We start from the raw sequence: 20156 nt of genomic DNA, 5'->3' as shown, positions 1-20156 counted from the left end.
ATATATATATATATATATATATATCATGCACATGACTTTAAAGAAAAAAAGAGAAAGAAAGAAATGGGCAGAAGCTCAAGGAGGTGGACCATAGCCCTCAGCTCAAATTGGGAGATCGAGGTGGCAGGTCACAACGAGAGCACGACCTAGATGGGATGGGAAGGGATGGGAAGGGCACTGCCTCCCCTGGGGTCCTCCTCCCCAAACCCATCACCCAGTCGAATCAAGAGAAAAACATCAGACAAATCCTAATTGAGAGACAAACAAAATTCCCGCAAAATGCCCGTCAAAGCTGGCCAGGTCATCAAACAAGGAAAGTCTGAGAAATTGTCGCATCCCAGAGGCACCTAAGGAGATGTGACGACTGATGTATACGGTCCCTGGATGGGATCCCGGAACAGAGAGGGAACCGCAGGCAGACACTGTGGAAATCGGTTAGTAACAACGTTCTTGACGTGGGCTCCTCGACTGTGACAGTTGCGCTACTCTAACGTTACGTGTTTGCAGGGCACGTGGGAACTCTCTGTACTGCCTCTCTTCATAATTGTTCTGTAAATCTAAGATTGTTCTAAAATAAAAAGTGCATTTTTGAAAGTGTGCAAACGATTTGAATAGGGATTCTGTCAAAAAAGATATAAAAATAGCTACTAAGCACATAAAAAGATGCTTCACATCCCTGTTAGGAGAGAAAGGCAGCGGCTGCCTCGCACCCGCCGTGGCGGTTAGAACTTCAGGGGCACCTGGGAGCACGTGCTGGCGGGAACGCGGAGCAATGGGGCCCCGTACGCGCTGGTGGGAGTTTAAAACGGCACAACTACTTTGGAGAACAGTTGGCAGTTCCTGAAAAGTGGAACCTCGGTTTGCCACACAACTCGGTGCCCACTCGTGGGTATCCCCGCACGACAAATGAGGCAGGCACACACACAAGACTGCCTGTGCAGCCTTATCCACAAAGACCAAACTGGAAGCAACCCCGCGTCCGTTACCGGTGACCGGACACACCCTCGGTGCCCACCCTCTCAGCCCTGAAGGGGAAGGAACGGTGGGCACTCAGCAAAGCACCACCTCGGTGAACAGCCAGCCCCGTCCCGCGATGGCCGCCTGTGCTGTGACTGTGTTTATATAAGATTCTGGGGAGTGACCTGCAGGCACAGAAAGGAGGTCAGCGGTCGTCTGCACGTGGTTTGGTGGGAGGAATTACACGGGGCCACCAGGAACCTCGGGGGGACGGATGTGCCCAGTGTCCTGACTGCGGTGGTGGCTTCATGGACGTGCACGTTTGTCTAATTGCGTGATTTATACCATGGCCGCTACGCCTCCATTAAGCGGCTTTAAGATGGGTTGTGTTACCGAGGACGCCTGCCGTTGGGATGGTCAAGTGTGTGGACCACGGTGCCTGAGGCCGGTTTCCAGGCGGGCCGGGGACAGCTAGAGCTTCAGCCCCTGCCCTCGTGCCTGCGGGGCGGCCCCCTCAGCTCAACACCCTCCACAGGAGAGGAAGGGAGAGGCCGTGCGGGACCCTGGGTGGGGGCTGGGAACAGGCACACGGTCCCTGCCGCACCAGGCGGGCTGGGGGCCCCCAACAGCGTCGGCACATAACTGCTTTCTGATCGGGCCACCTTTGCATCCCTAAAATGAACCTTTTCTGTAGAATTCTGTAAGAAATGCCAACCTTCAGTCCCATCTCTGGCTTAGCATTTGGCACTGCTGTTTCCGTGGGAGCCTGGCCCGCCCCAGCCGAGTTTTGGCATCTTCTTGTGCTGATTTCACAGAAATAACCGGGAGGATTTCCTTCTTTTCCTCCCTTCCAAGAACATTCTAAATATCGTAAGAATTATCTGTTTCTTGACTGTTTGAAAGAATGCATCTGCGAATTCTTAGGCTTAGTTCTGAGTTTTTGACAACATTTTTTAGAAAATCTACTTCACGCAGGTTTTCAAGTGTATGGATAGAGTGTAAAGATGTTACTTGATCATTCTAACATCTAACGTCTAATGCAGATGTTTCTCCCTCACTTTTTCCTGAATTCGCATATCTTTGTGCCCTTTTCCGTCCCCTCGACCCGAGCAGGTGCCTGTCCACGTCCACGGAGTTTGAAGCTCCACCTCTTTGGGGCGGTGCCCTTGCTGTCGGCTGAGCTCGCCTCCCCCTGCCCCCCCCCCCACAGGCCGGAGCCCAGGTGTGAGGCCCGGGCCCCAGGGGTTTTGCAGGCTGGCTGCCCCGAAGATCTCACTAGATCTTGCATCGCATGGTACTCAAGCTCCCAGAAATGCAGCGACTGTAGTTTCACTCGTGTTTTCTAACGCATAAGAGAAACTTCACGTCTGTAGGGTTGGGAGGAGGGCTTTTGTTCCCAGTTTCCCTGTTTGTTGTGCTGTCTGCTTTCCTGACGCCATCAGACACTCGGTCTCATTCCTACTTTGAAAACATGTTGAGGTTGTCTCTGCAGCCTGACATGTTTTTTTTGAGACATGGGATTATAAATTGATTTAAATTTTCTCTTTTCTTATTGTGATAAAACGTACATGACATAAAACTTGCCGTTTTAACTATTTTAGCTATTTTTGGGGGGAGTGGGGCTGCATTGGGCTTCGTTGCTGTGCGTGGGCTTTCTCTAGTTGCGGCGAGCAGGGGCGACTCTTGGTTGCCATGCGCGGGCTTCTCATTGTGGTGGCTTCTCTTGTTGCAGAGCATGGGCTCTAGAGCGCAGGCTCGGTAGTCGTGGTGCACGGGCTTAGTTGCTCCACGCATGTGGGATCTTCCCGGACCAGGGCTCGAACCCATGTCCCCTGCACTGGCAGGCGGATTCTTAACCACTGCGCCACCAGGGAAGTCCCTTAACTATTCTTAAGTGTACAGTTCAGTGGCATTAAGTACATTCACGTTGCTGTGCAGCCGTCAACATCCGTTTCCAGAACTTTTCAGTCTTCGCAAACTGAGGCTCTGTCCCCGTGAAGCACTGACCCCCCCCCGGCTCCCACCATCCACTTTCTGTCTCTCTGATTTTGCCTACTTTAGGGACCTCATGTAAGTGGAATCGTACAGTATTTGTCCTGTTGTGTCTGGCTTGTTTCATTTCGCATGATATTTTTAAAGTTCACCGCATTGTAGCGTGTGTCAGAATTGCGTTCCTTTTAAAGGCTGCATGGCATTCCATCGTATGGATGGACCACATTTTGTTTATCCGTCATCTGTCGGTGGGCATTTGGGTTATTGTGATGCTGCTGCTGTGAGCACGGGGTACATACATCTCCTTTCAGTTCTCTCGGTGTTCCTGCTTTCAGTTCTTTTGAGTTTATACCCAAAAGTGGATTTGCTGGATCCTGTAGTAATTCTATATTTAATTTTTCGAGGAACCTCCATGCTGCTTTCCACGCAGCTGCACCATTTTAAGTTCCCACCAGCAGTGCACAGGCCTCCAGTTTCTCCACATCCTGGCCGACACTTGTTCCCTGGGTTGGTTTTGGTTTGTTTGGGTTTTAAGTGATGGCCATGATGATGACTGTGAGGGGAGCCTCTTCAGGCTGTGGACGAACATTCGATTGCTCTTTGTGAACGTTCCATGAGTCTGAAAAAAACACGGGCTGTGGTTTTTAGGATCTAGGTTTGGCATGAACCTGGTTTGTAACCTGCCAATCTGTTTTCTGTCTTTAGATAATCATAAAAACGTACACAGGGATTTTTTCTCCTTGTCTGCACTTGGCCCTCGTAGCGTATGGTGGAACCTCCCGCCCGCGGCCGCCTGGGACTCCCGGACATGGGGGCATCGTGGCCGCGTGGCCCTGTGCCCTAGAGGTCAGCTCGTCTCCAGCCATTTGCAGGGGCTGCAACCGAAACAAACAGGCCAAGTCAGCGGCCTCAGCACCGGCTCCTCCAGGGACGGGTGTGGTTCATTGGGATGGATGTAGGGAGGGGCCGGCAGGGTGGGTGGGTGAGTGGATTCTGAATGCGCTTGAGTGTGACTGCGGCCCAGCCCACTGGGAGCACACCCCCGCCAGACTCCGGGGGCACCTTCCTGGGCTCCCCAGCAATAGACATGGTCGCATTTAAAACATCTCCAGGGCTTCCCCGGTGGCGCAGTGGTTAAGAATCCACCTGCCAGTGCACAGGACACGGGTTCAAGCCCTGGTCTGGGAAGATCCCACATGCCGTGGAGCAGCTAAGCCCATGTGCCACAGCCACTGAGCCTGTGCTCTAGAGCCCGCGGGCCACAACTACTGAGCCCATGTGCCACAACTACTGAAGCCCACGCACCTAGAGCCCGTGCTCCGCAACAAGAGAAGCCACCGCAATGAGAAGCCCGCACACAGCAACAAAGAGTAACTCCCGCTCGCCGCAAATAGAGAAAGCCTGTGCACAGCAATGAAGACCCAACACAGCCAAAAATAAATAAATAAAATAATTTAAAAAAAAATTTAAAAGAAACAACATCTCCAGTCAATGATCTTCTCACTGTTACTCTCCAGGTGTTTCCAGGACCCACAGCAGGGATACCATTTCCCATCCGTAAGGCACCTGGATCAGATCTCCTCTGGCATTTATTCTGCCACGTGAACCCTAACTTTATCTAAACCCCCAAAAAAGAAAAAAGAAAGAATCATTGGAGTTTCCGTTGGAAGCGTAACCCAGGTTGTGTACAATCGTATATTAACTTTGGAGGGACTGGCATCTTCATGACACTGAGCCAGCCCGTCAGGAAGCTCAAGAGTCTGTGCAAAGCCGTCACATTTAAGGAGATATTTTCTACGTGCAGGTGCCATAGGTCTCTTTGTTAAACGTATTCCAATTTTCTACATTTATAATTATCGTAAATGGACCATTGTTTCCATTTATGTTTCTAGCTTGTTATTGGTAGTATGAGGCAAATTTTAAAAATTATTTATCTATAAATATTGCACTTAGTCATTCTGCCACATTCCATCATTGGTTCTGTTTGGTTTTCACTGGAGCGTCATGAGTTTTTTAGGTATATGGTCATGTCACCAGCAAAAGAGGTGGGTGCGGAGAGAGAATTTGATATCTCCTTTTATAGTGTAATACCCCTTAATTTTTCTCCTTATGAAATTCAGTAGACCCTCCAAAACAATTTTTTAAAGGTAATAATGAAGTTCCTAAACTTTCTCTTTTTCTTCTTTAAAATTAAAGGCTATAACTTTTCCTCCAGAAACAGTTTTAGCCGCGGATCCCAGCTTAGCCGTGGATCCCAGCTTAGCCGCGGATCCCAGCTTAGCCGTGGATCCCAGCTTAGCCGTGGATCCCAGTTTAGCCACATGGATCCCAGCTTAGCCGTGGATCCCAGTTTAGCCGTGGATCCCAGTTTAGACAGAAAGTGCTTATTTTTCTTTGCTTTCTAGAGTTTTTACAATTTCAGTTTTATTTCCCCTTCAACTTAAGGGTTAATCAGGGACATGTTTCTAAAACTCAAACTTGTAAAGTTATGGGTTTGGTCATCTTTTCATTACTTGGATCTGGCAGGGTGACGACCGGGGAAGACGGCCGGGTGACGACTGGGGAAGACGGCCTGTATCACACGTCTCATTGCTCGTTTGTTAGGGCTTTAGATCAGTTTGGGTGTGATGTGATTGACGCCGGGTGAGCACTGCCTGGGTAAAGTGCGTTTCCCTGGGTTCTGACTGTTGCACGGCCTCTTGGCAACCCGCAGCCCCCCACCTGCCCTGGGCCCCGGGCAACCCTGACGTGTTTGCGGTCACCATACACGGATTTGTACTTCTGTTGACATAAGTGAAGTCATAGAATTTGTGCCTGGCTTTTTTCACTCAGCGTAAAGGTTTTGAGATTCCCCCACACTGCCGAGAGCATCAGTGCCCTCGGGTGGACGGACCAGCCTTCGTGTGTCCGTTCACCTCCTGACGGGCGTTGAGGGGCCTCTCTTTTGGGGCTGTTACAGATTGGGCTGCACATGCCATTCCCACTGCGTCTCCATTTCTCTGGGTAGGTGCCGAGGAGTGGGACTGCGGTGGAGGTGCACGTTTAATTATAGGAAACTGTCCAACTGCCGTCCCAAGCGGCTACACCCCCGCCGTCCTGCCGGCCACGGGCGAGGGTCCTGGGTCCCCCCCAGCTTCCGAGCACATGCTTGGTCTTTCTCATCGTAGACATCGTGTGGGCGCCTGGTGGTCCCGCTTTGTGAGCTCAGTCTGCACCCTAACGGCCGAGCGTGTTGATCGCTCTTTGTAAGAGCAGGCACGTCTTTTCAGGTCCTTACTTGCCACCTATGTCTCTTCTCTGGTAAAATGTCTATTCAGAGCTTCTGTTTTTAAAATCAGGTGGTTTGTGTTCTTGTCCTTGAGTTCATTATGTATTCTGGTTATAAGAGTTTATCAGACGTATCGTCTGCAAATATATTCTCACAGTCTTGCCTTTTCTTTCTTTTTTCTTTAACAGTGTCTTTTGAAGAACAAGTTTTTTGTCATGAAGTCCAGTGTATCAGTTTTTCTTTTAAGGCTCATGCTTTTTGTCACCTGTGTAAGGAATCTTTGCCTAGGTCAAGGTCACCAAGATTTTCTTTTCTGCTTTCTTCTAGAAGTTTTATAATGTTAGCTTTTCCATTAGGTCTGTTACTGAGCTTTGTATAAGGTGTGAGGTTAGGGAAGACATTTATGAGTTTGTTCGTGCATTTGCGTAGGAATATCTCATTGTTTTAGTACCGCTTGTGAAAAGGCTATCCTTTCTTCACTGAATAATCTTTGCAACTTTGTCAAAAACTCACTTGACCATATATGGGTCTATTTCTGGACTGTCTATTCCATTCCATGGGTCCACATGTCACTTCTCCTGTCAGTACCGTACTGTCTGGATTATATAGACCTTGGAAGCAAGCAGGGTGAGTCCTCTAAAGTTGTTCTCCTTTTGCAGAATTGTTTTGTCTATTCCAGGCCTTTTGCCATTTCCATATAAACTTTAGAGTGAGCCGGTAAATTCGTTCAAAAAAGCCTATTTGCATTTTGTTTGGGATTGCACCGAATCCAGTGTTCGGGAAAACTGATCTCATAGCAGTGCTGAGCCCATGAACATGGTGTATCTGTCTATTTGTTTAGGCCGTTTCAGATTTCTCTCAACAATTCTATAGTCTTAGGTAAAACAGACTTGCACATCTATTAACAATATAGTCATAGATTTTTATGTTTTTGTCAGCATTGCTAATGGAATTGTTTTTATTACTTTTCTTTTTAATAAATTTATTTATTTATTTACTTATTTTGGGCTGCGTTGGGTCTTCGCTGCTGTGCGCGGGCCCCCTCTAGTTGTGGTGAGCAGGGCCCGCTTTATTTTGGGGTCATATTCAGATTGATAATCAATAAAAATTTGTGGTGTTACGTGAGAGTCTAGTTTCATGCTTCTCACAAGGAGCTCAGTCACAGCAGGGAAATATGGCTCTCTTCTCCAGCGTTCTGAGGCCCCTCCTGTCACTGGCCACGTGTCCGAGCCCTGTGTCTGTGTGTCTGTGGGTCTACAGGCAGTCTGTCCACTCGGTCACTCTGCCTCCCTCCCCTGCAGAACTGCACGCTATGTCCCACGCATGGCGGCCCCTCCTGGCAGGAGGCTCACCTCGTCTGCTTCTCCCTGCGGTGTCTCCTGACCAGGGGCCTTTGCATTTCTTTATGCAACACTCTTCACTTGCCAATTGTCACAGAATTTCCTTTCTAGCTCTTTTTTTTTCTTTTAAATTTATTTCTGGCTGTGTTGGGTCTTCGTTTCTGTGCGAGGGCTTTCTCCAGTTGTGGCAAGCGGGGGCCACTCTTCATCGTGGTGCACGGGCCTCTCACTGTTGCGGCCCTCTTGTTGCGGAGCACAGGCTCCAGACGCGGAGGCTCAGTAGTTGTGGCTCACGGGCCTAGTTGCTCCGCGGCATGTGGGATCCTCCCAGACCAGGGCTTGAACCCATGTCCCCTGCATCGGCAGGCAGATTCTCAACCACTGCGCCACCAGGGAAGCCCCCCTTTCTAGCTCTTGAGAGTCTGAGTGCGACTGCACAGATCTGTGACTCAGTTTGTGGAGAACAGACATTACATTACGGAGTCTCCCCATCCGTAAGCCTGACAATTATCTTTCTTTCTTTAGGTGTTTTTTAGTTTTTCATTAAATTTCATAATTTTTCCCATAGTTTTATTTCAAGTTTAAAAAGTAGTTTTCTCTTTTAAAAAGTTGACTTTAGTCTAAACGCAACATGGTGCCCTGGATTGGATCCTGGAACAGAAAAGGACGTTAGTGGAGAAGGCGGCGGCGTCTGAATACGGCCTGTGGTTTGGCCGATGGCAGAGTGTAGGTCATTTTCGCTTTGATGAACGTACCAGGGTCAACACGGGGTGATGGTGGCCACTGGCGCTCAGGAGCCCTTGGACTACCTGCGTGACTCTTCTGTAAACCTAAAATTATTTCCAAATGAAGTTTTAGGGGTCAGCTTTAATTTACGTACTGTTTAAATAGACATCGTTTCCATCACGTATGAGGCAGCATAATCGGATGCAGCGAAGGTGGTGAACGCTGAGAAGGGTTTTGACCACAGGGGCCACCAGTGCACACACGGAGTCCCAGGAAAACCTGTCTAGAAAGACCCTGGGTTGGGAGCAAGTAGGAGGAGGTTCGGGAATTCAGCACAAGGAAGAACGGCAGGTGCGAAGGCCCTGAGGTAGGAACATCGCAGCCCCTCACTCCACGTCGCCCCCCGCAGGCCTGCAGAGAAATCTTAGCATCTTCATCTCCTACAGAGTCGGGGTGGGTATTACGTCAGGGAGGGAGGAGAACCTGGGGGCCGTGGACTGAGGGACGGCGCAGAGCTGCGGCAGGCGGAGGCCAGGGCAGGCCCGGGCCAGCTCCTGTCCACCATCCACAGGCCGGTGTGTGGGCAGACCCCATCTCCTCCTGTGCGGGCACCCCGCGAACGCTGTTCTAGAAAGTTCTCCCTAGCTGTCGGGTTTCTGCGTAACACGCACCCAAGTGTGGGACCTGCTCCAGGGTTAGAGAGGTGCCGCCACCTCATCCTGCACTGAGGTCGTCCCCGGGGCTTTGACCGTCAAGGAGGGCTGGGACCCGCCGCCCCTGCCCCGGCGCCCCCCTCCCCACTAGTCACCAGCAAGGTGAGGCTCCGAGAAGAGCTAGGGCAGGGGTGGGGTCGGCCCCTGTGCCCACACCTCTACGTGGCCGGCACGGCCAGCTGCGGGACCCCCGCCTGGGATTCGGGAGGCTTGGGCTGCGGCTCTCGGTCCAGCCTTGGGCACCGCGTGGGGACGGTGCGGGGGCCGCGTGCGGAGGCGGGGTCGGGCGAAGGGCGGGGCCACGGGGGAGGGCCCGCAGCGTCGGTGCCCATCTTGGTGCCGGGCGTCCACACCGCGGTCGAGTGAGCGTTGGTGCCCCGCCCTGGCCGTGGAGAGACCATCGGCCTCCAGAGTCCCCTCCGTGTGCTGGGGTAGCTCTCTGCCTCCGGGGGTCAGCCCGGCGCTCCAGTGGGGGCAGGGCCAGACCCCTGGTCTGGGGTGGGGCTCCTGGTGTGCAGAGCTCAGCACACAGCGGGTGCTCAGTAAACGCCTGTTGGACCACTAGGCCCAGAGCCACACAGCACGTTGGAGGAGCAGGTCTGGGGCCCCAGACCACCCAGGCAGGGAGGCCCCTCCAGCCCCCACCCCAGCCTCCACCCACTTTCCCTCTTGGGAGAGAGATGTAGACGAGACTGGTTCACCCACCTCTGCCTTAAGATGCCAGTACTCTCCAGGGGGCAGAAGGAGCTATCGGTCACTCTCACTTTAGTGTGAACGAGCTTGTTCAGGGGGGATTTGCGTAGAAGCTGGGCCGCCGGCCAGGGAGGCTGGGAAGGTTGCAGCTGCTCACGGACTGGGGCTTGTCCCTGCTTGCCCCACAGCCCGCCAGGGACGGCGGCCCCAGAGGTGGGGAGATGCCAGCCCCTCATCCAGGGAGCGATGAGACGGTGTATCAGCAGCCCTGCTCATGACCAGTTTCTTGAGCCACTGGCTTGAAATCTCCTTTGCAGAATTCTGCAGACGTGGGTGGAAACTGACACGAGGCTCTTGGTTTTCTGTTAGCATCTGTATCTGTGCCATCGGCCGAGCCCCATCCAGGCGGGCCCCCCGTCCCTGCAGTGACTGTGGTGGCAACTACCCTGCGACGCTGTAGTAGTTTCAGCAGCTAGGAAGGCCCACGTGGTGCAGGCGTGGCCCGGCCCGACGGAGGTCTAGTTTTCAGCCCAGAGCACTCAACCAGAAGTTGCCCCCTTCCCACCAAGTGGTTCCCTCTGCCCACACGGGGCAGGGGTGTCACTCCCGAGGAACGGGCAGATGCGTCATTGGTGCGGGTGTCTCAGGGCAGGGAGTCTCTCCAGGTTCCGTGCTGCACGGACCTGTGCAGCCTCAGAACAGAACAGGAGTCCCCGCAGCGCTGAGGACAGCGCAGTGGAGACTCCGAGAGAAGCGGGCAGGACAGAGCCGGGCCTCGAAGCCAGGGCGGGGAAGGGGGCACCCCTGGGTATGGGCGTAGAGGGCTGGTGGCGTCAGCAGCCACACACCCACCTCGCGGCTCGTTCCCGAGGCGCAGACTCAGCTAGCCTTGGGCCGCGCTTGGGAGGGACCATCACAGGATGAGAGGGCAGAGGCAGGACCTGCAGAGACCGGTGGCTGGAGAGGCGGGGGGCAGGACGGCGGTCACAGGGCAGCAACCTGGCCTGGGGTCCACTCAGGAGCGTGGCTGGTTCCCAGGGGGTGTGCAGGGGTGACGGGGCGCTGGCCTCACACCTATTGGCCATGTGTGGGTATGTGCTGGGCGCTTCTGGGGGACTGGCCGCAGGGGCTGAGGTCGGCTGACCCGCAGCGCTAACCCCTGCGGTCCCCTCCCCATGACGCCCGTGCATCCGGGTGCAGTGGGGCTGGGGCCACCGCGGGCCAGGACCACGCTCTGAGGCAGTAATTACGCATCTCTGTCCCGGGGGCCGAGCCAGAGAGGCATCCGAGGAGGTGTTTGTTGTCGCCTGTGAGTCAGGAGCTCGCGAGGAAAGTGCAGCTGGCGAGGCAGAGAAGTTATGGCCTTGGGGCTGCCACATGCAGCCGCCAGCAGCCCTGCACAGTGACCCAGAGCCCGCCAGACGCCTGTCGCCTGTCCCCGGCGCCTCAGCTCACACAGCCGTGCACTCAGCCACGCTGCCACGTTGGGGAGGCTGAGCCTCTGCTGCACTCGGGCCCGGAGAAGACGCACGCGCGCGCGCACACACACACACACGCACAGCTGCCCTCAGACACTGGCAGACACACACGCTCCACCCCAGGAGCTCACGCACGCGCAGCCGCGGCCCAGGGGCCTGAGGCTGCCGCCCTGCTGGACGGGAGCCAGGCAGGGAGAGGGCGGGCCCTGCCTGACTGCCGCCTCCCTGTGCCCAGGGGCCACCAAGGACATGGGCAAGATGCTCGGGGGCGACGAGGAGAAGGACCCTGACGCCGCCAAGAAGGAGGAGGAGCGGCAGGAAGCGCTGCGGCAGGAGGAGGAGGAGCGCAAGGCCAAGTACGCCAAGATGGAGGCCGAGCGCGAGGTCATGCGCCAGGGCATCCGCGACAAGGTGCGCGCGCGGGGGGGTGCGGTGCTGCCGCCGGGGGCCCCCTCGCCCCCTCCTCTGCAGCTCTAGAGCAGACCCTGGGGTGGTCCGGCGGGAGGGGCACAGGCCGCCGGGGTCACCGCACCCCAGGGTCACTCTGCGCGGCCCCGAGTCCTTCCTGGGCCTGATGGCAGGGACCCGGTCCCATGCTCCCGGGCTCCTCACACGGGGTCAACCCTAGCCCAGCTCTTCCTGTTGCCGACCCCGGGGCTGCCCCAGAGGACCCGGCGGGGGTCCGCCCGGAGGCGGGGGCAGCGCAGCGCAGTCAGGGGCTGGCCCACAGGCAGGCCCTGGGTCGGTGGGTCGTCATGGGCGGGGGAGGCACCTCACCACCCCTGGGTGGGCCTCAAGCAGGGAGTTGGGGGAGCGGACCTGCGAGCTGTGAGGTCTGGTTGGGGGCTGGCTGCAAGCTGGAGGCCACGACCATCTGGGCGACCTTCCCCTGTGCGTGAGGGCAGTGAGAGCATCGTTCCAGGTGCGGAAACCGAGGCCCAGAGCAGGGGTGGGTGTATGAGGCTGAGTCGGCAGCTAGGCCACAGGTGGGCTGTGCCCCAGGGGCATGTCCACCGCCCAGCCTCAGTTGCCCATCCAGCGCCTGGGTCAGAAGGGCTGGAGAGGCCGGGAGAGGGCAAGTGTGGGGCAGCAGCTCTGGCCTTGTCCGGAGTGGGCTGGGCTGGGCGCCAGGTGGAGGACAGGAGCCCTCCCTAGGAGCCCAGGGCGTCCCTGAGCCACATGGCGTCCCAAGGTCCACACCATCTCGGGGCTCGCCCGCCGCCCTTGGCCCCGCACAGGCCAGGCCCCTCCGTCGAAGGCGCTCGGCTCCAGTCACTGGGTCCTGGGGCCCAGGTGGGGAGCTCAGTTTGGGGGATGCTGCTTCGCTTGCTTCTGTCCTGGCCCCTCACCCCGACACCCCCGTCTCTGGGCCCGAGGGAAGCGCTCCCAGACATTGGGCATGAAATCTGTGGGTAGGGGGCCAGGTGGGGGCGGTGGGGGCCTCCTGAGGGCATCTCCACAGTCCCCAGCCCTAGGGGGACCAGCCAAGGTGCCCGGGCTTCGGGGCGGGACGGCTCAGACCGCAGAGCCCTCCCACCTACTTGGTGTCTCAGCACCTCAGCCTGACGCAGAAGCTGAGGTGGGGGCACAGGCGGGGCGCCTGCAGGTCTCTGAGCCCACAAGGGGTCCCCCACATTGATGGGGGCCACTCACCCTGATGTTCCCCCCACTGGTCACTGGGCACCTTTCCTGGGACCTGCAGAAAGTTCGAGTTGATTTTGCTGGGATGGCAGCTCGTGAGCCCCCCACCCCCAGGACCAGCCCTGCTGCCGTCCTGACTTGAGGACTCAAGGCTTTTTGAGCTGTTTGCGGAAGAGCCAGGAAGTGGATCAGACAGCAGAGCCGGCCAGACCCCACTCGGGCTGTGCTGGGGGACATCAGCGTAGCCATCGGGAAATGGAGGACAGGGCTGGGGGGAGTCAGAGGATAGAGAGACAGAGATACAGACAGAAACAGAGAGACAGAGACAGAGTGAGAGCCGCCCAGGCAGAGTATCTTCTGAGACGGGAGTAATGGGGGGTAGCCCCGAGGGTGGGACAGAGACCGAGAGATGGCGGGGAAGGATGGGGAGGTCCGTCTGTCCACTGTCCATCTGTGTTCAGCCAGCCTGCCAGCCATGGCTTGGCCCCAGGTGGACACCTAGTGGGGAATCCTGGGGGGTGAACTTATTCATCCCAGCCCTCGAGCCCCCAAAACAGGTCCCAGTGTGTGGCCAGGTCGGAGCCCCCTGGGGGTGTGGCGCTGTGGGCACGGCTTCCCCAGCCTCCCCCCTTGTGAGCCAGCTGCCCGGTGAGCCCTGCCCCAAGCCTCGGGAGCTGTCCAGGAGCTCAGGTATGCATGTAGGTTGGGGCCACGGCTCAGCCAGGGTGGGGGTGGGGGCAGGCGCTGACAGTGTGGGTTTCTGTGCATAACACACTCCGCTCGTTTTGCCTTTAATAGGAAAGGCCCTTCTGTCCCTCCTCTCTCCACACCCGCCAGTGGCCCCCATTTCTCCCAGGGCCCCAGCCCTACGTGTGCGGTGACCTCTCCCCGCCCCCAACGGGGCTCCCACTGCCCCAGGGCCTTTGCATGGCTGACTGCTCCTCTCTGGAGCCCCCTGAGGCTCCTCCCCCCGCCCCCACTCCTTGCCTGTTTCATTTTGCTCTGCACCTGCCTTCGCCTGTGGCGCTCATGCTTTTTACGTGTGAGCTGTTCATTGTCCTGCCCTCACGGGGAGGACGGGAGCTTTGCCGGCCTGCACCTGCGCTGGGATGCTGAGCTAGCAGTGAGTGAATGAGTGTGTGAGTGTGTGAGTGTGTGAGTGAGTGAATGAGTGTGTGAGTGAGTGATGAGTGAGTGAATAGGCATCAGCTCCAGGGTCCTCTTCGTCCTCTGGGACATCTAGTGGGACTTAAAGGTCACAGAGTGAGTCCCAGTGGAAGTGGGGATGTGCCCCGCCCTGAGGGCAGCTGAGGTCCTGCGGCTCCATGTGAGGCCAGGGGGCAGGGTGACCCTCACCCACCCCCACCCCCAGCCAGGGACGGGCGATGGATCATGTGCTCCCCGTCCTCAGGACCCCAGCTTCCGGGGCGGCCACATGGAAGGCTGCACCCCTTGGCAGAGCCCCAGGGCCCTCCAGCCTGTGCCCCGTGGGTCCCCTGGGCAGGGGTCCTGCTTCCCCAGACGAGCACCCCGCCATCTGGGGCCCGCGTTGGGCGGGTGAGCGCCTTCGCTTCTGACCCGCCTGCACGGGCCCCGGGCTGCTTCTATAGCCCCCGCCAACCCCCAGACCCGCCGTGGCTCCACCAGCCGCAGCGGCAGCCCTCATCCCACCGGGCCCGGGCCTGCTTCCTGCGCACATCCGGGGTCTGATCTGGGCCGCCCAGGGGCCGGGGTGGTGTCCACCGAGTCCAGTGGCCAGGGCAGGGGTCAGAGCCGGCCCCCGCCCCGCGCACTGGCTGGGCCCAGGTTTCCTCACCGTCCCTGCCAGAGCAGCTCTCCTGCTGTCGGGGGTTTAGGCGGGACTAGTGCGCCAGGGCCCGTTCCTGGAGGGCGGCCTGCAGGGACGGTGTGGGGTGTGTTGGGGAGCACACAGACGCCTGCTGGGGCCCCCCGACCAGCACAGAGCTGAGTCCGCCGGGTGGGGGCCTTTCCTGGGTGACTGCAGAGCTAACCAAGGCGGTGGCCACTGGGCCAGGCCTGGGAGTGTGCAGGGAAGAGGGCGATAGTGAGCTGCCCCCACTCGTGGGTCAGAGGCAGCTCAGGACAGGCCTGCCACATTCTGGATGCTGGAGCCCCAGGAGCCCCAGGTGCCCCCTGGCGATGCAGGGTGCAGGCCAGAGCACACCCCTAGCCCCGGCTGTCCTGACTCTGACGGGAGCTCAGCGCCTGGCGCCCCTGCCCACCGACCCCTCCCCCTCCCCACGCCCCCAGGCCCTGCCCCCGCGAAGTCCGCGGGACACCCGTGTCCTCAGAGACCTTCTCCACCCGGTGTGCTTAGGCAGCTCCCTGCTGCCCTCCTGCTCCCCACAGGTGGGAACCCTGGCCTTCAGGTGTGGCTCGCCCAGTGGCCCTCGCTGGCCCCGGGGCTCCTGGTGCCGTGTCTGCCTACCCACTCCCAGACCTCAAGGCTGGTCAGAGAAGAGGGTACAGAGCTGCATGGCACGGGATCCCATCGAGCTGCGCCGTACAGGGCCCCATCGGGTCGGGGCGGGGGCTCCATCAGGTGGGGGCCGAGGGGCCAGGCCGGGGTCACGCGTCGTCCGGGCGCCCGGCTCCCCAGGCGACCTCGTCTGCATTCCGGACTTACCATCTCAGGCGCCGGCAGGCGCTGAGCTGCGCGGGTCCAGGTTGGAGGGGAGGCTGGCCCACCTGCGTCATTTGCATACGCTCTTCCTGATTTGCATACCCACCTTCTGGTTTGCGCACGCACTGCCAGGTTTGGTGCTTCCTGCTGCCCACGTTCCGCAGCCTCGAGCCACAACCACCCTCAAGCCAGCGCCGAGCTGGTGGGTCCGAGTCGGTCCGGCCCCCACATCTCAGGTTTATGCTGAGAGTAACAGGTGTGGGCACATACGGATTCCCACCGGTAAGGAGTACCGCATTGCCCAGGGTGCCGGCCGCCCTGGGCTCCCTCCCGGCCACGGGGTGTGTGGTGGGGCCCTGCCGTCTCAGTGGTTGGGGAGGATGGGGGGTGTCCAAACCGGCTCGCAGCCAGACCACATCAGAGTCAGGCTCTGGCGGCACCCCAGAGAGTAAGGTGGCCCTCAGGTGTGCCCAGAGTGGCGTTAGCCTCGGAATGAGCCTCTGGAGCAGCTGGGTTGGGGCCTGGAGTCTCCTTCCTGGACCCTAGAGGGGAGGACCTGACACAGGTCCCTTCCCAACCCCGAGTCAGGGAGGCCCCTCTGCTCGACCACATACCGCATGTTCCCGCTCTTACGTGTGTGCCACTGTCACCCGCCCGTTCCGCCAGCACCGTGTGTTCCCCTGAGCATGTGCACCTTTGCTGTGAGTGTGTGTGGGCTTCGGCCACCACAGCCCCCCGTGGTGAGGAGGTCGCGGCAGGTGTGGTGACCCGGGAGGAGGGCTGTGCTCCTAGGGCCAGTCCACCCGAGTGGCTGCAGTCTGGTCGGCTTGTCGCACTCTCCATCCTGAGCTGACCTGACGGTGCTCAGTGCGGAGGCCCTCTGGGTAGCGTGCCGCTGCTCAGAATATACTCTGGTGCCCTACGCCCCCCACCCCGCACGGAGACCCTCTCCCCGCTCCTGGCTCTTGTTCACGGTGCACAGGGGCCTTCAGGCTGCCTGGAGCCCCTGCTGAAGAAGGGTAGACAGACCCGTCATCCCTGCCGCCTCTGGCTGAGGGGACCCAGGCTGCGCTCTGGTCACCGGTGGGCCGAGAGCATGGCCTCCCTCTTCAGACTCTGCTGAACGTGGGCCTTGCCTCCGCCATGCCTGAAGCCATCCGCAGCCTCGAGGGAGGAGGTGGGTGCAGAGGTTTCCCTCAGTAAGCTGGGGAGTGGGACACAGCCAGCCCCCACCCCCCAACCTGGAAACAGAGGGAAGGGTCTTCTTGGAGGGCCAGGGTGCCCTTCCCCCACACACACCCCCACACCTGCCACAAGCACCAGAAGCAGAGCCCACCGCTTCTTCCAGGAGGGGCTGGTGAGGAGAGATGGCCGGGCATGGGGGATCCTCCCCAGGGCCAGCAGTCCTGCACTGTGTGCTCCCCAGGAGGGTTCTGTCAGTAACGGATAATCCACCATCGCTGACACCCACACGTGCTCCCCAATGCTTCCTCTTTACCTCATCAGTGCTTCTGCTCCCAGACATTCCCTAATGTGTGAGCCAGGACCGCAGACCTGGCCAAGGGGCACCCCTCTCCCCAGCCTGGGAGGGTCCTGAGCTCTGCCCCCCAGATGGGCGACCTGCCCCCCAACACACCAGGCCAGCTTGGTCCCACCAGGTTCCCAGCAGCCCTAGGGCAGGAGGCGTTTCCCTGGTCTCATGGCCGCATGGCCGCAGGCGCACGCGCATCAGTGCTCTGTTCATCCGGGAGGGCTGGTGAGGACGCTGATGGGCCTGGCGGAGTAGGGGTTCGTCTCCTAGAAACTTACTTCCTCAGTTCTGGAGGCTAGAAGCCCAAAATCAAGGTGTCAACAGGGCTGTGCTCCCTCTGAAAGCTGAGGGGGAGAATTCTTCTCTCTTCCGGTTTCTGGGGGCTTCCGGCAATGCATGTGTCCTTGGCTTGTGACAACGTCGTTCCGAACCCTTTCTCCGTTTTCACCTTCTACTCTGCGCATCCTTTTCTTTCTCTTACAGGGAAACTCTCTTTGGATTTAGGGCCCAGGAAGAGCGCATCTCTATTCTTACCTAATTATATCTGCAAAGACCCTATTTCCAAATAAGGTCACATTCTGAGGTTCCAGGTGACATGAATTTTGGGGGGACACCATTCAATCCACTGATGAGAGGAGATGTGGGAGAGGGCTCAGGGCAGAGACACACGCAGGAAACCAGAATTGGGGGCGCTCAGCAGTGCCCAGGGGTGTTGCTGAGGTCACACCTAGATGGGGTTCCAGGACATCCACCTGGAAGTGACCGCCGGACACGGAGCATGCAGTGACCCCCCAGGGACTGGGGTCTTGGTGGCATCCGGGGGTACTTGGCCAGGCAGGAGGGTGTGGCCACATGTCGCTGGACCGAGGATCTGGGCTGCGTGGGGCCTGCCACCCACAGAACACCGGCTTCTCCACCGCTGTGGGCAGGCGTTCTGCCCCGGCTCCCTCCGCTCCGGGACCGCAGCCCAAGGCGGGCTGAGGACTGCGCCCGCTTCCCCGGAAGGCGGGACCGCGGGGGGGCGGGGCCCCGGCCAGCGCCCCGCCCCCACGGAGAACCGCGACTTTCGTCGTCCCCCTCCCCCGCTCCCTCTCCCGCGGTTCCACCCTCAGCGGGGTCCCCCGTCCAGGCTCCCGCCGTCGCCCCCGCCCCTCCCGGCAGCCTCCGGGGTGGGGACCGCCCCTGCCGGGGCTCTTGGTGGTCGTCCGCTCCCGCACACGCCTTTCTCAGCCGCAGGTGCTGCCTCCAGAGGCCCCTCGGCCGATCCCGCCAGCGCAGGGTGGGTCTAGCCCGCCCGGGTCCCGAGAGCGCCCCTCCCGGGGCTGGGACCCGGGGCCGGGACCTGCCCGCCTGAGCCCGCCCGCCCTGTCCCCCGCAGTACGGCATCAAGAAGAAGGAGGAACGCGAGGCCGAGGCCCAGGCCGCCATGGAGGCCAGCGCGGAGGGCAGCCTGACGCGGCCCAAGAAGGCCATCCCGCCGGGCTGCGGGGACGAGCCGGAGGCAGAGGAGGAGAGCATCCTGGACACGGTCATCAAGTACCTGCCCGGGCCGCTGCAGGACATATTCAAGAAGTAACGCCCCTGGAGCTGGACAGGAGCCCGGAGCCCCGCCCCCTCGCCCACCCCCGTCCTGCCCTCCGCGGAGGCGCCTGAAGGGATGTCGGGAGCAGAGTGCAGCCCCCCAACGCCAGTATAAGCCATAGCCCTAGGTCTATCCGCCTGCCTGGCCCCCTCAAGCCTGGGGAGCCTCCGCCCGCCTCTCACCCCATCCCCGCACCGCGATCGCCACCGCCTCCGAGGGAGGGGCGCCCGGCCCCCCCACGGCCCCCGCGGTCCGGGCTGCAGGCCCCGGGGACTAGCCCACGGGCTCCTCCGGCAGCGGGTGGATTGGACCTGCCCCAGAGCCTGGGAAGCCCCTTCTCGCTCCTCCCTTCACCGCCCACCCAGCAGGGCCCGTGGCCAGGGACACCAAAAGGGCCGGCCCTGCGTTGGTGGGCGCCTGTCGGGCTCACACTCGGAAGCACAGCCATAGTACGGGGCGCGGTCGTGAGGCCGGGGTGGGGGCTGGGAGGGGCGAGCAGCTGGCGCCTGGGGCTCAACCCCCGCGGTCAGCCTGGACCCCAAGCCCTACCCCGCACCGACGCCCGGGTTGCTGAATCTGCCGTCCACCGCTCCCCATCTGCACCCCTTCCCTTCTTCGTCCACCTGTGTCTGTCCTCCGGCCCCCTCCTCGGGAAGGCTTTGCTTCTTAGGACTGCTGTGGCCCGTTCTCCTCTCCACGAAGGGAGAGAAAGTGATAGGCTTAGGGGGACACTCTCAGACCCCCGTCCTTCACACACCCCTGTCGCTCAAGCTCTTCGGCGTCCGTGAGCAGCCCAGCTGAGCCCGGCACACTCCCCTCCCTGGTTGGCACCTCCTGTACCCTCCGAGGCTGCTCGGGGGACACCCTGCCCTCACCCTCCGAACACCCACACCTTCACCCAGAACCGGGGAGGAGGCCCAGAGCCCTGTGGGCCGAGCGCTGTGCACCGGCAGGAGGGTGTGGCGCGGAAGGCCGGCCCCGCTCCCTGCAGGCCCTCGAGGGGGTCGTCCCAGCCGCAGAGCCCGCCCGGTTGGACGGAAACGACCGCGGACCTCCCAGCTCCCCCGTGGCCTCTGCCCTTGTGTAATTTGCATCACAATATGTCGAATCTCAGGTAAATGAGGTCTTCTGTGTTTGAGGAGTTTTATCTCGACAGAAAGCCCATCACCTCGGTCCCTGGGGCCCTTTCTGTCCACATCTAAAGTTCATCGTGTCCAGTGTTGCGGGCCCGGGGCGCGGCCCTCCCCAGCTCCTTAGAGAAGCCATAACGACTAGACGGCAATACCGACCCCTGGCGCCCACCCCCACCATCCCCCGCCGTCCGCGCTGCGCCCCGACACCTCCCGGTTCCTCGTCTTTTTTAAACGCCTGTTTTCACACTTTAAAAAGCCAGCTCTGAGCAGACAGGGCGTCGTCTCGTAGAAACCCCGCATCCTGTCCCCAGCGCGTGGGGCGCCCAAGCCGCCGAGCTTAGTGTAGACCGTGGATGTCCTCTGTCCGTCTGTCCCGGCGCCTGCGCTTCCTCCTGCATGTCGGGGGCAGCTGCGTGTGTTCTCTCTGGATGGAATCACAGCCAATAAACACCACAGTG

The 20156-nt window shown here is 59.4% G+C and overlaps 1 protein-coding gene across 2 annotated transcripts in view; it reads left to right on the top strand.

The window, feature by feature from the left end:
* The window catches only part of CPLX1 (complexin 1), a 37382-nt gene extending 17226 nt beyond the window's left edge, over positions 1–20156 (top strand). For both annotated transcript variants that reach the window (XM_060298835.1, XM_030876625.2), the window contains exons 3-4: positions 11403–11578; positions 18362–20156. In XM_060298835.1, coding sequence (XP_060154818.1) covers positions 11403–11578; positions 18362–18559 — 374 coding nt within the window. In that variant the 3' untranslated portion in view covers positions 18560–20156. The remainder of the gene's footprint in view (positions 1–11402; positions 11579–18361) is intronic.

This window comes from Globicephala melas, chromosome 5 (genome assembly GCF_963455315.2).
Source record: "Globicephala melas chromosome 5, mGloMel1.2, whole genome shotgun sequence".
Classification (NCBI taxonomy): domain Eukaryota; kingdom Metazoa; phylum Chordata; class Mammalia; order Artiodactyla; family Delphinidae; genus Globicephala; species Globicephala melas.
This window is presented reverse-complemented; position numbering and strand designations above follow the sequence as displayed.